Genomic DNA, 21598 nt, shown 5'->3' with positions numbered 1-21598 from the left:
ACACGGTGATGGGGTTCAAACGTTCGATTTAAAATGTTGGCAAAGATTTAGTGCTACTAATAATAACAGATTTACAAGAAAGTCCCAGAATATCAGTCTTGTAATAGCATTTATTTCCAAAATTCACCGTTTAACAAACTAAATAGATTTCTACTGCAGGTTTGAGTTTTGCTTTTTCCCCCAAAGGTTCTGTTAAATATATACAACAGTTGATTAGACTAGATTAGCTATCCCTAATTAAATTGTTGATGCAGCGGGTAGCCTCTTGGAAGCTCGGGCGAAGCTTTCGGACTTCTGTCTTGACGATCGGATAAGACAGTTTGATTTCTCGGTGAAACAGGCTGGATGCCAGGATTTGGCTTAAATAAGTCTCCCATATGGTAAAAGGTGAATAATGAGCCTTTAATTATGCTAAGCTGGAGAGCGTATTGCAAAACTAACGCCCCCAACCCTTTGTACAGACCCCACCTCCCTTCTTCGCGGGTGATTGTATTCCAGCAGTCGAAAAAGCCATCATAACGTGTTAGAATTGGTATAACAGACGCACCGGTGTCCAAATTATCAATAATAGTACGTGTTCCTTGAATATGCAGCCTGTTGAAAATTTAGAAGGCGTTTTTAAAAGTTTATTATTTAAATTAAAAAAATGAAAATAATCGTACCTATGGAGAACTGTCTCGAAGGGAAAGAGTATTACGTCCGCCACTAACGACCCAGCAAATCTTGAAGACAAGTCAAGATCGTTTGCTTCGACGAAACTCACTTCTTTAGAAAGGGCACCCTGAAATCAAGTGAATAATTATTTCAAATATAGAAAATTCCGAGCGTATTGAGAATATCAGAGTCAAATCAATAGTTACTATAAAAACCAACCTGTTTACGCTGTTTACTTTTTTTAGCTGAGGTCATTCCCCAGCGAGTCAATCCTGCTGAAAGCACTGAGACGATGTAATGAACCGTCCCACATAAAACAGCAGGGCACAAAATAATCCATATTGGTAACAATCGACCTAAAAATATTTTAAATGATGCAATAGAGAATCCTAGTAAATATTTTGGAAAAATGTTTTACCTGTTTGGGGGGCAGACCAGCTTAAGAACCGATAAATCCCTTCTTGAAAAACATCAAAGATACCCGGCTTTTCACTTGCAATATCAGATTGAACAGTTTCTACAACACTTGCTGCATAAAATGGGATCACGACAGCCAGGGAAACGCTAGGGAAACATAAAACAGATAAAAAAATTCTTTAGATATCTGCTAATAATTGTCGTATGACAATTTCAATGTGGTTATTGATTGTGATACCTTTTCAAGAGGATGTGGTGTCCAATTGCTTTCAATGAACTGTTGCGATCAATTTCTCTTAAAAAAACAAGTGAATGATTATTCTGTCAGTCTTAATATAAACACACTCTGGCTATTTCAATGAACACATGGCAACATTTGCCACCATATATGCTAAATTACTTTGGCCATGGTGTTATCTTGCTCAGTACATCCTCAATGGCTAATGTGAGACCTCTCACAATTAAAGCACTGCCAATTCCTTTCCATAACACAGTCATGCTTTGTCTTTGGTGTAACCTAATGACTACTGGGACCAAGCTGAAGGGTAGTGTATGGTATTTTCTAGAAAATACATTAACCTAAAGATAAGCAGTATTAAAAAATGTTCTATCAAATTAACATAAAGAATTTTTCACCTGACACTGTCTTCGCAGAACTAAAAATGGATGGCATAGTAGATTTTCAGCTGCTAGTCTCATAATACCAAAACTGGGATTTGGGATTCTACTTGAATCAACCATATCATCTTACAAGAAAATAAAAACTATGTAAAGCCAAAAAATGTGTGATGATAAAAGTCACTGTTAATACCATATCTATATTTCGGCGACGTAATAGCTTTGTTTTCATGTTGTATCCTACCATCAGTTACTGCAGAAGCAGCAGAATCAGCTTTTTTTATCCAAAAGGGAGAATTTTCTAAACTGTAATAGAACGAGTAGTCCTCAGTTCCAGCCATACTAACCTGTACACTTGATTTGATATTAATGTTTATGAATTCCAAGTAAAAAAAAACAAACTATTATCGTATTATGGTTAACTTCTTCTTTCGTGATACGCAGCAGACGAATAACTACTAATAATGAGCTGCCATCTGATGATAAACTAAACAACTTTTCCGTTTCTTCGCGAAGGCCAAAGGGGCCAAAGCAGACGAACCCACACTGCGCAATCGTTTTATTAATCTTCAGAATCCTTGTTCTGTGAAACCAATTGTATTCTTATTTAACCCCAGGGTCTTAAGATTCTCGAGTAAATTGATTATTCAAGGAATTTGAAACTTTGTCCTTCATTTACGATACGAAAAACAAGTAAATAACTTAAGGTCTTTTCATTGCTATTGCCAGTAGTCATTGCATGATCGTTTGTACGAAGATCAGTTTTGGTTTTCTCCCGTTGAACTTGGAAATAGGGACTCTGGCTTTTTTTGTAAAATTCCTATGATCCACTTTTTGGACTTTGATTCAGCTGTTCTAATAACTGCACAAAATGTCTCTTAAACCGAAGCGTGTAGACTTTACCACAACTTGGGCTGATTTAAAGGAAACAGTCAAAGGTGTTGTAACTCTGGGAAATGTTCCTCATACTATATGGTATAATCGATTCAGTGATGTGTATTCCCTCTGCGTGGCTTACCCAGAACCTTTAGCTGAGAAATTGTACCAAGAAACTAAAAAGTTTTTGGAGGAGCATGTTAAATCTCTTTTCATCCAAGTGAACGGCACCAGTGAAGAACAGCTTCTGACTGTGTATTACACACTTTGGCAGCAATATAGCCAAGGAATGGACTATTTGCACAAACTTTACTCGTAATTTATTAATTTATTTTCTCTAATAAAACAAGTTAATGCATGCTTTTAATTCAAATACAGATACCTTAATACCCAACACATCAAGAAACAAAAAGCATCTGATGCCGAGCTTCTTTATGGGACATTGTCTTATGAATCACCTGAACAAATGAAAGAAATCGGAGAATTGGGTAATCACTATTTGTAATTTTTTTGGTGTACTGAATCCTTATCAAAACTTGCTTGCTAGGTTTGGATTTGTGGAAGAAGTATATGATAGAGCCATTGAAAGCCGACTTGCTGAGATTACTTTTGGGAGGCATACATTGTGACCGAACTGGACAATCTTTGTATAATGAAAAGTCATCAACAATTCAGGGTGTGATTCAGTCATTTGTTTCAGTCGAGGAATACAAGAAGAAGAACACCCTCGAACTTTATGAGGCTGTTTTTGAAGGGCCATTTCTTGAAGCGACCGGTGAATACTACAAGTAAGAAATAATTAAAATGTTAAAAATTTGCATATTACAGTTGTTTGTCAAATTTAGGCAAGAAGCTAGTCGCTTGTTACAGGAATGCACAATTTCCTTGTATATGGAAAAAGTTTTGCAACGTCGGGACGAAGAAGATTTACGTAGTCGGAAATTCCTGCACCCAAGCTCTTACAGTAAAGTTCGAAGTGAATGCGAAAAACGAATGGTAGCAGATCACTTGGCGGCTATCCACAACGAGTGCCCGACAATGGTTCAACAAGAACTCCAACAAGATCTTCGAAATGCGTACGCGTTGTTGAAGGTGAGAGCTTATCTTATTGCCTCGTAGTATAAATTTTAATTGTTTTCTAAAATTTGTTCAGTCGATTCCGGGAGGTTTGACTGTTCTGGTGTCGCACGTCATGGAACACATCAAACAACAAGGATTGCGAACAGTGACTAACCTGTCAGGAGACAACATTGCTGTCCAGTTTGTAGAGGGCATGCTTAGTGTCCACTCCAAGTACAAGGAGATCACCAACACTGTTTTCAGTAATGATCAGCTATTTAGCAGCGCTCTAGATATGGCCTGTGCTGCAGTCGTCAACCATCGCTTCAATACTAAACAAAATTGTAGGTCTCCAGAACTACTTGCCAAGTATTGTGATACTCTCTTGAAGAAGTCAACAAAAGGCGGTAGTGACACCGAAGTTGACGATAAGTTAACACAGTGCATTACTGTATTCAAGTACATCGACGACAAGGATGTTTATCAAGCTTTTTACTCACGGAAGTTGGCACATCGATTGATTTCACAACTGAGTCAAAGTATGGACGCTGAAGAGGCAATGATCAACCGATTGAAACAGGCATGCGGATATGAGTTTACCAACAAACTTCATCGAATGTTCACGGACATGTCCGTCTCATCAGACCTGAACAACAAGTTTAATCTGCTGAACAAAGATCGGATGATTGAATTAGGTCTCAACTTCTCCATCTATGTCTTGCAAACCGGTGCGTGGCCTAGACAAGTCTGCCCTACCGATTTCGCCGTACCCCAAGAGTTGGAAAAATCGGTCCAAGAATTTGAAGATTTCTATCGTCTACAGTTTAACGGCCGGAAGCTTGCATGGCTACATCACTTGAGTTACGGAGAGCTGAAACTGAACTACTTGAAAAAGCGTTACTTCATCACCATGGGAACCTTCCAAATGGCAATGCTTCTTGTCTTTCAAGAGACCAATTCCGTGACTTGTGGAGAACTCATGGAAGCCACGAAGCTTAACTCGGATCAATTCCAAAAGGTCCTTCAGAGCTTAGTCGACTCAAAGCTTTTGGCAGTAACTAGTGACACTGTCGAAGTTTTCCAACCATCTACAGTCATTTCCCTCAATATGGATTATAGTAACAAACGAACCAAGTTTCGTATTAACAACACTATCCAAAAGGAGACTGTCCAAGAAACCGAGACGACGCATTCTTCTGTAAACGAAGACAGGAAAATGTACCTTCAGGTAAGAATTATACGAATATTTTAGCGTAATGCGTTAGAAATCCGAAAACAAACTAAAGTTTTTTTGTTTTTTTTTCATTTGGCTTTCCAAGGCTACAATCGTTCGAATCATGAAATCTAGGAAGATTCTTCGCCACATGGTGTTAATTCAGGAGGTGTTGAGCCAGTCCCAACCCCGATTTGCTCCTCCCATTGGCATGATAAAAAAGTGCATTGAGACATTGATTGACAAGCAGTACCTGGAGCGTACCCCTAATTCAACGGACGAATATAGCTATGTGGCATAGAAAATGCAATCTCAACGTTAGTTCGCAATATCATGCTGTAATACTTTGGCGTGAATTTTTGAAATTGTTGAAAAGAAAACCGCGTCGAGATGGTAAGGATTGTTGGGCCTTTGGGGTATTTCTCATATTGTACATGAATAATTTTTCCATTTGATATTTTTCATCGGTTTTTTTCCCTGCTGTGTGAACTTAGAAATTCTTACTTACACACTTTGAACATCGTTTAAAGTGCAGTATTAGAAATACAAAGCATACAAAATAAATGTTGGCAACTACGGAAAAGATTTTTAAAAGATAAAATGCACTGTTATAGGCAAGAAATTGTATTATAGGTAAAGTTAAACAGCTTTAAAATAGTCTCAGATACTACACTACTTGTAAAGTTTGGCGGACACGTGATTGATATTACAGACAAATTAAACGAATAAAGATCCTTGAGCGAGAATTGATGATAAGAGAGTCTTGTCCTTAAGTGTGGATTCCACTTCACGCTCGTCAAGCCGTAGACAGATTGGCGCAAGGCGGGAATTACTCTTTTTCTTCAGGGTCACGATACCTCGGCTCTCGACCAGAGAGCAAGTATGTGAAAATTCATCGAAGTCTATTTTAGTCACACCGTACTTGGAACAAACTTTGCTGTATGACTCGTGTAGTTTACCCAACGTCACTTGTTTTGCCTTCCCGAATTTGACTACCACGAGAAGTGTCACAATAATTAGCTTTTGTTGCAGAGGGGTTTCATCTACATCGTCGTTGTTCGCAGAAGAGAATGCATTACTTTCAACTGAAGCCATCATCTTGCAGAGAAGAGGAATGTTCACACATTTGTTTGTCGGTATTGATCCGCTATTTTGAGGTTCCGAATTCGATGGTGCCAACACTAACTGCTTTTTGGCGGAGGTTTCGGCCAACTCGACTGCTCGTCTACAGATGTCAATGGCTTTACGCAGATCTCCAGATGTAGAAGATATTTTGCCACCCAAATACTGCAGGGCTGAAGGAGCTATTAGATTGCCTACATCTTCAGTAACCACTTCTCGGATTCGCTGGCTCAGAATGGTTACAATATCCTGCTTTGAATAAGGCGAGAAATTGAGAAGGACGGGCTTAAACTGTACACGGCTTTGAAGTCTAATCAGGGCTCGGTCAGTCAAGTCTAAAGCATTAGCCAGGCCAATCAAAATAAGGCGAGAATTTTTCAACGCTGGCAGTTCGAAGAGGGCGTAAAGGACTGATTGGTCTCTCGTAGACATTTGGTCAATTTCATCTAAAACCAGAACACTGAAGAAAAAAATATATATACATTTAAATTTCCCTGTACAACTGCGGTTTTAGAACTGTCTCGGTTCTCGACTTACATCATGGGTCCACTCTCTGTAAGTTTGTCTTCTAGAAAAGATAAGGCTTCTTTGGCAACTGCACTCCACTTAGGGTCCAACTGCTGAGCAATTTGTTGAAATATAGAGGAAGGGGTATGCAGTAGCATACAATTGATGAAAATGGATTTGAATTTTCCAGAAAACTGAATGACAAAAAAATTATAAAAAAATTTTAGTTCAAGATTGACCAATGATATTCTTTTCAATGACAATACACTTACATTCCTACAATTTGATAGGATGTGTGTTACACATGCAGTTTTCCCTGTTCCTGGCCTTCCAGATATGTACATGCTTCCAGGTTTACTCATTTCAATGAGAGGTCTCATGAAATTCTCAATTACAGCCAATTCTTTGTCTCTGCAAAAAATATTGCTTGGGGTGGAAGTGTGAAGGGCTTGGCGTGCTTTGGCAAAATTGGTAACTGTATCAAAATAAATTACAAGCTGCAACTTATGAGTTAAAGTTTGAGGCAATTTTTACCATTTGGATGACTCAATTTCATCTTGACTGGAGAATTCAATGAGGCAGACTTTGTTGGCTTATTTACAGTGGGTAAAATTTCATGATTCTCTTCATTTCCTCTTGAATGTGTTTTTTTAGGGCTGTGACTTCTGAATGACACACTTGATGGAGCTTCTTTGATAGGTGAAGAAGTATTAACAGTTTTGAAAAGATTTCTAGAGGTCTTCTTGGGACTTGTACAGATTCTGTGGGGTTTCGAAGGAGTTGGTGTCTGTGCTCTCCTAGATGCAGAGCGTGTCAACCTCACAGTTCGATCAGCCTCTTCAACATCACAGATATCTGTAACACAATTTCAATACATGGCGTAATTGAAAATCTTAAATTGATTTTATTGCAATAACATACCTTTACGAGGAGATTTAGCAGGGCTGACGAGATCATCATCAAAATCCATCTTTCGCCGAACACTCATTTTTCGGCATGGGAAACTAATTTGTTGCTGAACACCAGGAGCCATCTCAACAGTTTCGGGTAAAATAGTAAGTCAATAAATATAGCGGAAATCTGTTAATAGTGTATAAGTGGGGTATAAAACCAAATCAAAGTTGACTGTGGAGCGTATTTTGCAATGACCGTAAGCTCGTAGTTGAAAAAGTTGACTAAGAAAGGGACAGAGACGCAAATGGGGGGCGATGTTGGCGGGTAATTTGGCGCGCTTTGAAGCACACTGTTGTCATATCGAATCTGCTTTTTTCGCTTTTTTCCAGCTTTTTTCTGGAATTTTTTATATTTTTTACATAATGGCCGCTAATGGCTAATGCTAATCACTTTCAAGTTCCAACACAGAGAAAGACAACAACCACTACGATTCCATGGTGACATGGTGATGAGGCCATTAGGGAATTGGATAAATTGATAAAAATTGATAAATTGGATTCTTCAAATTTGACGCAACTCAGGGCAGCTCAGGGTCAGGGGGAAAAGCAGAGTCCTCTATGCCCCCCATGTATTATATGTCCCTCTGCTGCTGCCATCCGGCGCATGATATTTAAATAGGAAATCAGGATGTTCTTTAGTCTATCAGGATAAGATAAAAATGAACATTTATTAACAACAAATTAATTACATCTGGGAGTCAATTAAAAATTTGAGAGTTATTTAAATTTGAGAGGATAAAAATATTGTTATTACAAAAATTTGTATTTCACTTGATCATCGATTGGCAGTCTTTGGCCTACTAATAAAGGAGAACACATTCTAATATTATTGCTGAGGTGTCTTTTAGGAATTTGATGCATTTCTCATAAATGTTATGCGAAAATGAATCATTGTTTTGGAAATATTATATTTCTTTTGTTTCTTTGTTGTTCTTTTGCTTTAGAAAATGACTTGAGCTATTTGAAAGCTTTTGATGATTCTATCATCTATCGATTAGCATGGGAAAAAGAACATGAAAGTTTACTCAAAGAAGTTGAGAGTCTTCCAACTGTGACTATGGTCACATCCAGAAAAGAGAAATATGTCTGCAGTATTCCTAAAATGTTGGAAACCAAAGAGGTAAGTTCCATAGCAATTAGCTTTCTTTTTTTTGGTTCTGTTGATAATTGTATCATTCACGGAGAATACTGTTCACGATACCAACTGCACCAAACAATTCTTTGATTTATGTTAAAGGAAGAAATTCCCATCTATGAGGGACCAAATCCATTGCAGCTTTTATCACCATTGTTTACACAGATGTCATGTTCTTACAGAGTAAGTAGTTTAAGCTAGATAATTATTTTGTTTCCATTACCAAAAATCCTTGTTCTATTTTAGTTGGAAAGTTTCTGGACTTATGAATTATGTCATGGAAGATACATCAGACAGTATCACGAAGAGAGGGATGGAAAGAAAGTAAAACTGCAGGAGTATTATCTTGGAAAATTTGACAAAGAGAAAATGGATCGTCAAAGTATAATACCAAAATGAAATCTCAATTTACAGATATTGCATTGTTTTATTTTTATTAGGTGCTGAAATTGATGCAGAGATTAAAATAGGTGAAAGGCAAGAAGTACCAGTAAGAAAAATCGAAGGCCTTTCTTTGCCATATTTGCTAGTTACTATGGACAGCGGAACCCTATGTGATCTAAACGGGAAGCCCCGAATGACACGTGTTTACTATGTTTGCTATCCAGCAGGCAAACATGAAATATTTTCATTAGAAGAAGCATCAAGTTGTGAGTATGAAATAGTGGTGTTAACACCTCATCTCTGCCAGCACCCGGATTACAGGTAGTTTTAGACACTCGGAACCCCTAACTTTTGTATTTATATTCATTAATTTTCTTACAGAGCTAAAGAATCAGAAGAAAATAAAATTAATTGTTGGGCAGTAGAAGGTTCTCCGAAAAAACCCTCTTCCCTATTGGATATAGAAAACGAAAGTCTTATGCTGCAGCAGCAACAGAATCTGCTTGTAATACTTATTTGTCTTAAAATTGTTAAAATGCAAATCGCTCATCGATTCTGTTTTGTATTTTTCGTTAATAGGATTCGTTAGGACTCTCTGATTCGAAATTTAAAGTGGAATTCCGTCAAGTGGATGATGTGACTGGGCAAGGTCAAAAACAAACGGTTGCCTTTATCACTCCGTCTGGTGGTGGAACCAGTGGTCGAAAAGAACTTAATTCAGACCAACAGAGTTCAGGAATAGCCAAACCCGAAACTGAAACTAGTCCACGTCTGCAACCACCACCAACGCTACCCCCTCAGCCCGTGTTTGATTCAAAACTAGTCGATGACTTCTTGGCCGGAGAGTATTGTCTAAATGGGGTAAAAAGAAATTAATAGAAATTTCTCATTTACTAATTTGCAGGAATTTTAATGTTAGATGTTAAATTAGGGTACAGGGTGGTGGAAGTACGAGTTCTGTTACGGAAAACGAGCTGATCAGTATCACGAAGAAAAGGATGGTTCCAAAACTTCTATCCAGTTGGGTGTGTTCAACAAAGAAAAACACCTAGCGTGGTTGGAAGAAAATCCGTCTAAGCGACCGAAAGCGTTGGTTGGAAGGAAACAAGTATCACACATGTACAGTGACGGAGGCTATTGCGAAATGACAAGTAAATGACTTGAAAATATATTCACTAATGACATTTGCTAACGTTATCTCTTTTTCATGCTATCGCAGATTCGCGTCGCAGAGTGGAAGTCAAGCTCAAATGCAAAGAGATCACGCAAACGGAACATCAACAACAGTCGTTCACTCATTCGATGAATGCCGTTTCCCTCTATTTGTTAGAGCCGCAACCTTGCGAATATGTTTTGGGAGTTGAAGCCCCTTTCCTTTGCCCACTGATCGACGCCGCCGACGCCAACGGACTTATTCAGTTAAGTGATGTAAAGATGGCAAATACTGTTAAAACTACTTTGCCAGAAGAGCAGTAAATAAAATGTAAAGAAACTTGAGAAAGAACTCGTCGTGCAGTTTTCAAATACACATTCCATGAATGGTATAAATAAAAATGTCCTTTCAAAGGCTTAATTCGTAGAGGAGTTTTTCGATTTTAGGGGAATGTTGAAAAGTGCTATTTTACAGTATGTTGACGTTAAACAAGGACACCATTATCATTTGGTACTTGCAGCTGAATAAATATTGGGGGCAGAGAACTGGACTGGACAGTGGTGCATATTACGAAATTTTATAACACAATTTGAGCGGCTTTATCTAGATTGCGTTTTCAATATTCTGACGAAAGTCTTCTAGGAATCTCACCTAAGGAGGATGTCCACGACGTAATAATCAAATTCAAATGCAGGAAATGGGCATTTAATTGGAATTACCGTTTATGATTTCAGGAATTATGACTAATGCGACAACGAAATTAATGAAGCTATCATATCACAGGTTTGAAAGCCAAATTATGTTTATTCGATTCTTAAAGAAGAAAAACAATTTTAAAAGGATTTTGCAGTTGTTTTCGTGAATGATCCAAAATAAGCTTTCAGGGGCTAAGTTATTTTTTTTTATTCGATTTGAGGGGAATTTTTATGTTGACGTCAACTTGACGATAGTGCGCCATTGCTTGACGGGCGATATCTTTTAGTAAGCTTGACGTAGATTCAAGATATGGAGAACCATAACACTTTTTGTAGGACTTTGGATTTCTTTATCTTTGCTCGTTTGTTTAGTCCAATCTCTTACCTATTTTAACGTAGCAGATTCACGAAGCGCTTTGAAACGTCCCTGCAGTTTTTCGTTTAGTTAACAAAATTGAATCGCGGTGAGCAGTACCTTGTTTGACTTAAAAACATGTCAATGGCGGGGAACAAAAGTCTCTTCGAGTGCTGCGTGTGTTACTCATTTTATAATCGGGACTTTCGCAAACCCAAGTACCTTATATGCCATCACACAGTGTGCCTAGATTGCATCTATGTAAGCCCTGAGCATATCAAATCATAATATCTATATTTTATTGGTTACCGTAATTAGTTTGGCTATAATAGATTTAATATTTTTATTTTGGTTCTGAATACAAACAACCTACAGAAAACATTGGAGTCCTCGGATTCCTCATTTTTACAAGTAAGATGTCCGTTATGTCGCGTATTGACAACAATCCAATCGAAAGACATCAACCAAGCTCTGCGAACCAATCAAGATATTCTTGACTTCATGGACATCTGGATATACAAACTGTCGAATAATGTTGATAGGTATTAAGGGTCAAATTTGAAGAAGAAAAAAATAGTTTTCTTATTTTATAATTTGTTCTATAATCCTCAATTTACAGTCGATTGTCCAATCTCTGTCAAGTCGTTATCAATCAGAATTGCGAGGAAACTTCCTCGGGATTAAAATGGTGTCGCGATTGTCAGGATTTAGCTTTTGATGCTTGCCACGATAATAAGCACTGCACTGTGACAGTTTCTCCAACCATTTTGAAATTTGCCGAGGAGGCATTAGCACATGGCCGCCAGTCGCTATCAAATTGGAAAAAGGCTATTTCTAAAAGAGACGATTTGCGAGCCATAGTCACATCGATTCAATCCTCGGTAAATCGTCTGAAGGAGCGTGTCGATGGTTTAGTAGACGAGAATGATCGCGCTCTGGTTACCTTGCGTGACTGCTTCGAAGAAATCAAACAGTCTGTGGCCACCCTGGATCCGTTAACTTCTGATGTTGACTTCAAGGGATTCGTTATTCAGTCAGAACATGACTTGAAAAATGCAGCAGAAACACTGGAAACGTTTTCTTTTTTCGACGGAGCCCTCGTTTCAGTTTTGTTACAATCAAATAACCAACGAGAATGTGGGATGTTGAGTGGAATTATTCGTTGGGATGACACCCCATCGAACGAGATTGAAATTAGAGTGAATGAAACGGCAGACGATGAGACAAACAGTACTTTTCTATTGGACGCCAGACGGTTCATAGGATTTCTCTTGGCATCAGTTCCCTATACATCACTACCGATCCATCGTCGGAGCAAGATAGGGTCGAAAAAAAATAGGAAAATATACCTCTCGCAGCAGTCTTCTCCTTGTCTTTCTACTAGAGAAACAACTGCAACTCCTATCACAGATGTATCCATCTCGCGGCAGTCTTCTCCTTGTCTTACTAGAGCATTAATTGGTTCACAATCTCCAACTCAACTGCGACCCGCAACTCCCATCAAAGATATGTCAGAATTCTCTTATCCGCCTATAAATGGTAAAATTATCCGCGTAAAAATTCATTAAAAAAATAAATTCAAAATGACGGTTTTTCTCGTACTACATGACAGAATGCACGTCTACCTGTGCGTGGAATCCTACTGAGAATATCCTGGCTTCCACCAGAAAAAACGAATCAGTCTGTCTGAATTTCGGTTCCAAATTAAGTGACGTCACACCTCTTTTATTCGAAGGAAACAACCAAACATCGCAATCGGGTGGCCAAGACCATCGCTTAGCATGGAATGTAATATTTTCTATTTCTACTATGACAGCAGCTTGATTTGTAATAATAAAACGGTCCTCCATTAATTATTGATAGTCTAAAGGAACGCAACTTGCCACAGGATCCAGAGAAGGGTGGATTTCCTTCTGGACATCCAGTGGAACCAATCTTTATCGACAAAAGCAACACCACGGACAGATTCTGGCACTGAAATGGAGCCACGAAGGGAAATTCCTGGCAACCGGTGGACGTGACACGGTAATCATATATTCGAAATGTCTTTAATCATTTGTTCAAAACAACAAAAAAAAAATAACGAAACGTCTCCAATCAGCTCGTGAAAGTCTGGAATGCCGTTGGTCAGAATTGCGTCCAAAATTTCACATACCACAAAAGCGCTGTTTGGGATTTTGACTGGCAGTCTGAAAACACGTTTGCATCCTGCGACATGAGCGGCAAGATGTTCTTTGGTGATATTAGGCTGGTCGACAGACCCCAGTTCGCCTACACAGGACACCAGGTAAACTGCAATAATTTTCAAATCATTCAGCTTCAACAAACGTAACCATTTGTTTATCTGAATCCGTTATTTAAGGGCTGGGTCAAATGTTTGCAATGGGATAATGAGCGATTCCTATTGGCTTCATGTTCCAGTGACAAAACTGTAAAAGTAAGTATAAGGTTCACATTGGATTACATGTAATTCTTCTAGATTATCTTTTGGCGAATTCGCTCAATAATGGGCTACTATTTTCAAAGATTTGGACCCCATTCGTGCCACCCTTTTTGCAAGAATACACAGGTCATAAAGGACCGGTGAATGCCGTTCAATGGAGTCCCGCGGGATCTAATCGATATCTTGCCAGGTATATTATAATTTGGAAATTATATTATCAACAAAATCGAGCTATACATTATTTCTTTCTTATTGTGACAACAGCTGTTCGGACGATCAAACAGCTCAAATTTTGGACGTCAAAAGGCAATCAATAGTCCACCGACTGGAATCCAAGACGAAACCGTCCAAAATGACTTGCCTTTCGTTCTCCTCTGATGGTAAAATGCTCGCAACTGGCAACGAAAACGGTGCAGTTGAAATATGGAACGTCCATGTAAGTATATTCTTATCATTAACGTTGCCCAATATACTCTCATTCAAATAACTAAACTGGTTTCGTAATAAAAGCAGCTTTTCCCGCTTTTATGAAATCATAAAATCGAGAAACTCTTATCTCGATATAGATAATCAGCCTGAAAATAGATATGCAATCTCTTAATCTACATTTGTATTCCTATCTCCTATAGAATGGTCGCATCGTTAGCACATTTAAAAATTTTGAAGCACCCATCAACAAAATTGCGTGGCAAAAGGGCGGAACAATTCTGGGAGTAGCCAGGCACGGTAAAACTGTAAGTTTTTACTCAACGCTATTTTTAGTCAAATCATTTGGTAATTTTTCATTTTCTCTTGAAGTGTGTGATGATCGATATCAAGAACAACAAAGTCAAGTAGGCCTATACACATAATCGAACGGATTATTGGCCCTAAATTTTGCATTGGTATCGAATTGAACGGATACTTGATTCCATTCACGTTACGTGTTTTGTATGTTATGAAGCCTCTACAATTCCCCCCCCCCCCTGTCAACTTAACACACATTCACTTTTTTCAGCGCCGCATTCGCAATTAATATCACAACAAATACTGGTGATCAATTGGGTTGGGTTTCACCTTTTCATTGATTCAATTCATACTGATTGTGCTGCAGTAGTTTAAATAACATCTTTGGTTTTTTACCTAAGCGTAAATTCATTGACAAATCTGAAATTGTATGGCAATTAATTAATCGCAATTGCAGTTTTTTCTGTGGGGCAATATTAACGCAATATAGTCGGGAAATATATAATAAACAATTGACGCAATAACAATATGATTTCGGCTTTTCCTAATCCTCTTATGCCCTGGTCCCTTGTGGGTATAGCAGCGCATTTGTGTAACTGAGCCATCAGCTAGTGATGACTATCAGAAACCAGCAGCACGAGTCGACAAATATCCGTTTTGAAGAATGCGTTTCCGCTTCATTTCCGGGATGAACTTTGATAGTCGAGTCCCCATCAAGTGGGAAATATCCGGTTCTGCGTGTATCTGCATAATCTGATATCCGGACTTTGGTTCTTCTTCATTTGTCAAGAGGCCCGCATTAATATAGAACACTATAGCTGGCTCTTCCGCCTCCGCTATCTCGTGCCACCGGACGTCAATAACGTGCTTAACCGTTTCCTTGAATAAATAAAATCTATTTCTTATTTCTAAATTCTTTCTTTGTTGGTCAACTGCGTTGTAGAATTCAAACTACGCGCCACGTTTCGTATACATACAATGCAGGCTATAAACAAGCTCTTTTCTGGCACGAGTTTGTTTTGTTCGATCAATTGTGAGAGCTGAACACAGCAGAAAAAAAGGGGGAGACGTCAAAAAAAAATAAATAGACGCCGACGGTTGACATTACGTCAAAAAAGTGTAGCAAATAATTGCTACGCCAACCCGATGCCACGGTTGTATATATACCTTGGAGAGTAACGAGCACAGCATATATGTACAGACTCTCTTTATTCCCCTTGGGGGGAGAGTGTGACGACTTGTGACTCCAACGTAACGCAACACCGCTTACATCGCCAGTTTCACATATTTTTGCTGCCATAGTTTCTGTCTTCGACGATCATTAAAGCGTGAAAAGGGGGGCGGGTTAAAAATCTCAGCAGACACATTCGGTTGTATAGCTTAGAGACATGTTTGATAGATGCAAAAGCGCCCCTTTTTTATTCACTTGTGTTCCGTGATTAGCGGAGAAGTAAAGTGTCGCGTACCGGACCGCTAACGAGCTCGCATCAATGACAAGTGGTGCTCTCCATCTAGGGTGCTAGATTTGTCGTCTATATAGCTCCGATCGGACCCGGCAGCGCGTGGGGAACGTGAATGAAACCCGATGTTGGTTTTTTGACGACGCTCTATAATATCGGATGACTCTACAGCCGCCACCGCCGCCGCCGCCGATTTCCCAAGTGATTTCAACCAAAACGCAGAGAAGGAAAAACTCCACGCCACCGTATAGGGAGGAGACAGACACTCTGGAGGAACATATATAAAATGGTGGAGCCCTACTTTCTCTCCCACTTGAGAAAAATCTGGAGCCGTGCGAAAATTAAAAAAACCAACGAGCGCTCGGCAGAGCAGAGCCGACGAGCGAACTCGATCCGTCCCCCCTTTTCCGCACTGTTTCTGACGGGAGAAGCGCCCAGTTCTCGTAAAAGCCAGCAGCCAAAAGTTGCCATGTTTTTAACAGGAGAATACATAGACACACTGTGCGGGTTTGTTTTTCTCGAACGAGGTGTTGACAGTTATTTTCTCCGCGGCGCGGATTCGTCCGCCGTAGTGGAATGCGTACCAGAGAGAGAGAAAACAAATCCCACGAAAAAAAAAAATAAAAGCCAAAAGAAAGGCGGAATGCGCCAGCAGCAGCTCAGCGACAAATCCTATAAACAAACAAAAATCTTCTTCTTCTTCCTTTGAACAACATTTTCTACTGCGCCATCCACCGCCTTGCAGGAGGAGAGCGCCAATTCCTTTGGCTGTGGGGGCACTGGATTCTATCTGTTATGGCGTTATTTATTTGCATGACCCGTTAGTGCTGTATTATATAGACGCTCTTCTTGTTGGCCAAACAATAAATTGACTTTGCGTGCCTTTTTACCCTCGTGCGCACCGGAAACTATTTTTGTGTCTACTTCCTTTGATGTCGACTGAAAATCAATATTGGCTTTTTCAAATATATCTAATGCCCGTGTGTGTTTACTTGATGTGGGAATCTCTCTCTCTGCGCCAAATAATATTCTCTGCAGAGCCTCGAATTTTATTTTTTCAAAAATGCTGTCGAGCTTCAAAGGCAAAAGAGCCGAAAATGATTCCGTTTCTCTCTCTCTTTCTCTCTCCCCCTTGATGTGTGCGCCACTCGCTTATTTTTGTTTTTTCTTGTCACGTTTTGAGTTCTATATCGAGTTGATGGGATTATAAAGTACCTGATAGCATCGGCTTTTTTATACAGCACGGTTGGAAGACAAGTGTGTAAACCTCTGGTTGGTGGACTGGTGGAGGACTGGTGGGTGGTCGCCTTTTCCAAACAAGATGGAAGGGCGAAAAGATCGGAAGCCTGATTGAGAGAGACTTTAAAGGCGAGCGCTGGATGAAGTGTCAAGATCCAGAAAACCAAAGGAGAAGAAGAAGAAGAAATAAAAATAAAAAGGGACGACCGAATTATTTCCGCTTTTCTAGACATCTTCTGAAACGCCGAACAGTCCAGTTATAAATAATTTTTTTTAGATTTTTCTTTTAAAACCGCACTCGCCCCGCAGCCATGTCAAGATAGTCGAGTATATATAATTACAAGAGAATTCCTTCAGTATGAATTTATGCATTTTTTTTACAGTACTAAACTACGCGAGTGTCTACGTCCAAGATTTTTGCGGATGGCTGGATGAATTCCCCTTGTACAAAATAAAATAAAAAAGATCAGGGTCGGATCGAAGAGAGATAGCGCCATATAGCCATCACAGGCGAGAGACCTGAAAAGAAAAGTGTGAGGGGACAATGTGAAAGCTTCCATGTGAAGTTTTCCCGTTTTTGCTTTGGCTTGTGTGTATACACACACACGACTCTTATCTGCTGCTGCTGCTGCTGTTGGCGGGGGGGCCGGCTGCGTATTATGGCAACGATGCAGAAACACAAAAACACACAGCCAACCGTATACCCAAGGTGACAGTCCATCTCTTTCCAGGTAGTACACGCAGGAGAGGAGAGGAGAGAGAGAGAGAAAAAAGGAAAATCTAGGTCGATTGGTATATTTCGGGTTTGTGTTGTGGATTCAATAGACATCGCGGAGGGTGATGGGGCGCTCCATAGGATTATAGAGCCCCGGCTTTTCGCTCCTCTTATATCCGCTAAATACACCATCACACACACACACAGTCAGCTCAAATAAACACAATCTGTGTTGTGTATATATTATTAGACTGTCGTCTGATATTTTTTTTCTCTCTCTCTCTCTCTCTAGAAATCACACGTGATGACCACCTCTAAGCGGCTCAATCTCAAAACAAGCCCCCCATCGACTTGATCCAGCACCAAATCTGGACCTTATGTCTACTTTGTCGTATATACTGCCAAGCGCCATATAGACTCATCATCGATACACAAATAAAAGCTCGACGGGGTTTATCTTCTTACTTTGCCATTTCTAAGAGAAAATTTTTGCCGTGAGAGGACAATGAGAAAAACCCCAAATAAATAAATACAAATAGAGGGATGATCATCACCTGTGGGTAATATTTTCCCTTCGTCGGATATATATAAGAATGGTCGAATATATATAAATCCGGTCAAATTCGCGACTCTAATCCTAAAATGCCTGGCACGTATAATATACAAGTTCAACATTCCCCCCTTCTAGTTTTAGAAATTGTTTAGATATCCCGCCAGCGTCCAGCAATCTCCAAGTGTCCTAACCAAAATCCTTTTTCGCCCTTGTATTTTATTTTATTTGTAACGTTTGATTCTTCGTTGACTCTCAAAGTGTTGGACGACAACAATCTACCGCCTCGATCAATCTTTTTCCTACGCAAAAGTCTGGCCGAGTCTCTACCAAGAAGTGCCGGTGTGCGGTGTGGCGACAAGACCCTCTTGGTAGAAAAAATTGTGTTTAAGTGTTTCAAGTTCAAATGTTTTTTTAATTTGATGGTTAGACAAAGTTGCGTGGTACAAAAACAGGCCTGATCTGCACTGGTTCTTCACACTATGAGCCATTTAATGAACCTTGACTGAGAAAAACAAGAAGGGCAAGGGAAAACAGTTTCAGCCAACCACCTATAGCTCAGGAATAAACGTACTCAGTACTCCGCAACGATTTATAATCAACCCCACCAAAAATTGCCAAAAAGGAAGAATAGAGATGAATTTTTCCTACCTTTAAGCCTGGGAAATACAGCCAGGCAGCCACAGGTGCTCCATCCACAGAAAAGTTGGATCCACCAGGAAGGGATAGGTAAACGGGAGTCCTCGTGAATACACTCACATTCACATGGGCGTACACGAGGACATTGGAATGGCAGTCGGCATAGGCAGACACTAGAAGTTCTTCCAATTAAACTGGATGCTGTTTATCTAAAAAATTTCAACAATGAGTTACGAAATATGTTTACAGAAACAAAAACAAGCAAGGAAAAGTTGAAATTGAGATAGTGGGTAACCCAGGGGTTAACCTTATTGTTATTTAACAGGAGAATTAAAGGTTTCCATGAAATATACTGCACCTGTGTAAGTCATGCATCATAGGTTAATAAAAGTAACGGAAAATATTACCTTAGTGATGATACTGAGATTGTTGCTGATGCCAGGAGGTCATCAGTCAAATCATATGACTGTAGGTCCAGCACAAGCAAAACTTTGCTGATACGATGGTTGGCTCAAGTCTGAAATCTGAAGAGAAGAAAAGGTTAAATATAGTGCAAACAAACTGCCATAGATAATGCTAGTCTGGAAGTAACAACTCGTCAATTTCAGCTCCCACAGTCACCCCATTTTTATTTTGAGAATTTACCCGCCAAATAGTATGGAGCATTGGAGAGTATGGAAAACTGCGACACTTCAAAGTTGACATAACTGACCACATTTTCGTAATTTTATTTTCGAGCATCCACGTTCAAAAAAGTGATCGTTCCGTTTTATCTATACCACGGTTTTTCTATGAAATCTTAGTCTCTTTTTCGAAACTTGTACCTATCATCATGCTTGCATACTTGTAAACGAAAACGAAGCAGACGACACTAATCGTCCAATTAGCAATACTTAAGATATCGATTAGAATTTATTAAAAATCGACCCCCCCAATCCAATCCGCCAAAAAGGATAAAAGCGGTTTTTCTCCCCCTGCGCTCATACATCCGCTGAACGGATCGGGATTATATCCACATCCAATTTTTCGTCTTAACAACTTTGATTAAGCTCACCCACCACAGACAAGTTAAAAGTTAAAGTTTACACGAAACCCTTAAAAATCGTCTGAAAAAATAAAAGAAAACGTGTCAGTCTTTGTCAACGTTTGTCGACAAATGTTATTGAACCGAGTCACACAGCGTTGGTGGGTGGTGGATGACCCGCGCCAATGCCAACGCCCACTTCACTATCTGACTGGTATACATAACGAAGAGCTGATTAGCATATCTAGACGAATCAAAAAAGAATAAGAAGAGCTCTCGTAGCCGCATCCGAGTGAATAAAAGACGAAACAAAAAGGAATTGAAAATATATACATAATCCAAAGAGGATAGAGAGAGAGACTGGCGTCGTGCGCCCTCTTGAAAAGTGGCACCACCAGCAGCCGCTGGTGATGAACTGGTTCGACTGATCTCCGGTGCGGATGGTCGTTGAGTACGCGCTGCTCCTCCTGCTGGTCTGTGCCAATGTTGAATATCAAAGAGGTGACGGAAGAGCTCTTGGACTGGCCCGACTAAGCAAATCAATTCAGTTCGACCCCCCCTCCATCACCTCATCTAGTCCTTAACGCCACATATGCAAATCTGGGCCGGAGAAATGTCTTTATACAGTGAAAGATGCACACACGGAAGGGGGGGGGGAATCGAGTGTGTACTACTACCGTACATGGGAGAATAAAAAAAGGGGGGGGGACGGCGTCGACGACGTCGCATTTGAAGAGTTGCGAAGCTGCTGGAAGCCACTTCAACACGTCGCTGCGAGCGAAGCGGATTGAGAAAGAACATTGAGACTTATTTGGTGGGGATATGACAGACGGAAACAGGAAGGAAATTGGGGGAAAATGTCGAAATAGTTTAGCGCTCTTGTTATTGTTTGTTGCCCAGTCGCTTTTCTTTGGGGGGGGGGGGGGGTATATGTACACTTATAATATTCCATGGAAAAAAATTCATTCTTTTTTTTAGAATGTATGCGGATTGTATACAATGTTGGATCTATACGGCGTAAATGGTGCGCTGTGTGTGTTTTTGGTGAATTCGGGCGGTGAATTCTTCGTCGCCTAAACCTTTGGGCTCTTTTCCGACCGATACGACGCACACACACACACAAACATCGCGTAATAACGAGAGCCTATTGAGAGTCAAAGCGTAGGGGGTGACAAAAGGGGGACCGAGAGAATAGGAGAGAATCAAACCGGCGGTCTCGTTCGTGATGGCGGCTTGATTGAATCAATTGATAGCGAATGTAACCAACAGCCAGAATAAAGAAGAAGAAGAAACCGCCGAGCTTCTTCTTCTTCTTCCTTCACACCCGCTTTTATACCCGGTTATATTCTCCTCTAGCTCTCTGCTGTGTTTATAATATTATATAACTAAATAAATATACAAGAAAACGATCGTTTGCTCAGATCTTTTCATCAGATTCTCTTTTTTAATTATTATTCCTGGAGCTGTGAGAAAGCGAAAAATCATTTGCAGCGGGACTCGAGTGATTTTTTTAATAAGCCACTTTTGCCTTGTTTAGTGTGTGTGTGTGTGTGTTTGCCTATGTATAGCCCCGGCACATCCTGACCTCTTGTGCTGTTGGTTATCGTCTATAGCGCTGATGTGGCTGCTGGTCGGCGCGGGCTAATGAATCACCAGAACTA

The 21598-nt window shown here is 39.8% G+C and overlaps 6 protein-coding genes across 9 annotated transcripts in view; 3 read left to right on the top strand and 3 right to left on the bottom strand.

Annotated features, from left to right (window-relative positions):
• LOC124310854 (tyrosine-protein phosphatase 99A-like) overlaps nt 1-21598 on the bottom strand; it is a 691797-nt gene that overhangs the window by 381071 nt on the left and 289128 nt on the right. The window lies entirely within an intron of this gene.
• On the bottom strand, nt 93-2133 carry LOC124311205 (solute carrier family 25 member 46-like). Of its 2 annotated transcripts, XM_046775586.1 has the most exons (9): nt 2037-2133; nt 1883-1942; nt 1708-1817; nt 1472-1650; nt 1310-1366; nt 1073-1218; nt 874-1010; nt 663-781; nt 93-594 (listed from the first exon to the last, which is right to left on the bottom strand). In XM_046775586.1, the coding sequence occupies exons 3-9, from the start codon at nt 1810-1812 to the stop codon at nt 234-236; spliced, it is 1104 nt and encodes a 367-aa protein (XP_046631542.1). In that variant the 5' UTR covers nt 1813-1817; nt 1883-1942; nt 2037-2133; the 3' UTR covers nt 93-233. The 2 variants fall into 2 exon arrangements, with proteins under 2 accessions (XP_046631542.1, XP_046631541.1); XM_046775585.1 differs by having other exon boundaries at nt 1883-2133.
• Nucleotides 2225-5401, top strand: LOC124310979 (cullin-2-like). The gene is made up of 6 exons (XM_046775189.1): nt 2225-2880; nt 2944-3053; nt 3113-3353; nt 3411-3657; nt 3719-4852; nt 4944-5401. The coding sequence occupies exons 1-6, from the start codon at nt 2561-2563 to the stop codon at nt 5136-5138; spliced, it is 2247 nt and encodes a 748-aa protein (XP_046631145.1). The 5' UTR covers nt 2225-2560; the 3' UTR covers nt 5139-5401.
• Nucleotides 5446-7665, bottom strand: LOC124311094 (cell division control protein 6 homolog). Its single transcript, XM_046775392.1, has 5 exons — nt 7388-7665; nt 7001-7321; nt 6739-6941; nt 6497-6660; nt 5446-6419 (listed from the first exon to the last, which is right to left on the bottom strand). The coding sequence occupies exons 1-5, from the start codon at nt 7497-7499 to the stop codon at nt 5555-5557; spliced, it is 1665 nt and encodes a 554-aa protein (XP_046631348.1). The 5' UTR covers nt 7500-7665; the 3' UTR covers nt 5446-5554.
• LOC124311111 (endoplasmic reticulum lectin 1-like) lies at nt 8227-10482 on the top strand. Its single transcript, XM_046775426.1, has 8 exons — nt 8227-8539; nt 8657-8737; nt 8801-8936; nt 8995-9259; nt 9320-9443; nt 9518-9799; nt 9870-10089; nt 10158-10482. Exons 1-8 carry the CDS (start codon nt 8303-8305, stop codon nt 10412-10414), a joined length of 1602 nt encoding a protein of 533 aa, XP_046631382.1. The 5' UTR covers nt 8227-8302; the 3' UTR covers nt 10415-10482.
• On the top strand, nt 10578-14834 carry LOC124310981 (F-box-like/WD repeat-containing protein TBL1Y). 3 transcript variants are annotated; one of them, XM_046775195.1, is made up of 12 exons: nt 10578-11402; nt 11517-11683; nt 11761-12528; nt 12595-12680; nt 12754-12929; nt 13005-13166; nt 13243-13428; nt 13504-13578; nt 13668-13774; nt 13849-14020; nt 14214-14318; nt 14383-14834. In XM_046775195.1, exons 1-12 carry the CDS (start codon nt 11280-11282, stop codon nt 14419-14421), a joined length of 2166 nt encoding a protein of 721 aa, XP_046631151.1. In that variant the 5' UTR covers nt 10578-11279; the 3' UTR covers nt 14422-14834. The 3 variants fall into 3 exon arrangements, with proteins under 3 accessions (XP_046631151.1, XP_046631150.1, XP_046631149.1); XM_046775194.1 differs by having other exon boundaries at nt 11761-12533; nt 12600-12680; XM_046775193.1 differs by having other exon boundaries at nt 11761-12680.

The sequence above is a fragment of the Daphnia pulicaria genome, chromosome 8 (genome assembly GCF_021234035.1).
Source record: "Daphnia pulicaria isolate SC F1-1A chromosome 8, SC_F0-13Bv2, whole genome shotgun sequence".
NCBI lineage: Eukaryota > Metazoa > Arthropoda > Branchiopoda > Diplostraca > Daphniidae > Daphnia > Daphnia pulicaria.
Note: the sequence above shows the minus strand (reverse complement) of the source record. Positions and strands in the feature narration are given on the sequence as shown.

What these genes read in the sequence shown, in the direction of transcription:
- LOC124311094 (XM_046775392.1), bottom strand. Translation starts at nt 7,499, where the DNA reads ATGGCTCCTGGTGTTCAGCAACAAATTAGTTTCCCATGCCGAAAAATG. An exon ending in TGCTAAATCTCCTCGTAAAG is followed by an intron (nt 7,322 to 7,387) that starts GTATGTTATTGC and finishes ATTGTGTTACAG; the next exon opens with ATATCTGTGATGTTGAAGAG. An exon ending in ACAGAGAGTGGACCCATGAT is followed by an intron (nt 6,420 to 6,496) that starts GTAAGTCGAGAA and finishes TTTTTTCTTCAG; the next exon opens with TGTTCTGGTTTTAGATGAAA.
- LOC124311111 (XM_046775426.1), top strand. Translation starts at nt 8,303, where the DNA reads ATGAATCATTGTTTTGGAAATATTATATTTCTTTTGTTTCTTTGTTGT. An exon ending in AAATGTTGGAAACCAAAGAG is followed by an intron (nt 8,540 to 8,656) that starts GTAAGTTCCATA and finishes TTTATGTTAAAG; the next exon opens with GAAGAAATTCCCATCTATGA. An exon ending in AGGCTATTGCGAAATGACAA is followed by an intron (nt 10,090 to 10,157) that starts GTAAATGACTTG and finishes ATGCTATCGCAG; the next exon opens with ATTCGCGTCGCAGAGTGGAA.
- LOC124311205 (XM_046775585.1), bottom strand. Translation starts at nt 2,030, where the DNA reads ATGGCTGGAACTGAGGACTACTCGTTCTATTACAGTTTAGAAAATTCT. An exon ending in CACCACATCCTCTTGAAAAG is followed by an intron (nt 1,219 to 1,309) that starts GTATCACAATCA and finishes ATGTTTCCCTAG; the next exon opens with CGTTTCCCTGGCTGTCGTGA. An exon ending in CTGGTCTGCCCCCCAAACAG is followed by an intron (nt 1,011 to 1,072) that starts GTAAAACATTTT and finishes AAATATTTTTAG; the next exon opens with GTCGATTGTTACCAATATGG.
- LOC124310979 (XM_046775189.1), top strand. Translation starts at nt 2,561, where the DNA reads ATGTCTCTTAAACCGAAGCGTGTAGACTTTACCACAACTTGGGCTGAT. An exon ending in GCGACCGGTGAATACTACAA is followed by an intron (nt 3,354 to 3,410) that starts GTAAGAAATAAT and finishes TGTCAAATTTAG; the next exon opens with GCAAGAAGCTAGTCGCTTGT. An exon ending in ATGCGTACGCGTTGTTGAAG is followed by an intron (nt 3,658 to 3,718) that starts GTGAGAGCTTAT and finishes AAATTTGTTCAG; the next exon opens with TCGATTCCGGGAGGTTTGAC.
- LOC124310981 (XM_046775193.1), top strand. Translation starts at nt 11,280, where the DNA reads ATGTCAATGGCGGGGAACAAAAGTCTCTTCGAGTGCTGCGTGTGTTAC. An exon ending in CTGTCGAATAATGTTGATAG is followed by an intron (nt 11,684 to 11,760) that starts GTATTAAGGGTC and finishes CTCAATTTACAG; the next exon opens with TCGATTGTCCAATCTCTGTC. An exon ending in CTCTTATCCGCCTATAAATG is followed by an intron (nt 12,681 to 12,753) that starts GTAAAATTATCC and finishes ACTACATGACAG; the next exon opens with AATGCACGTCTACCTGTGCG.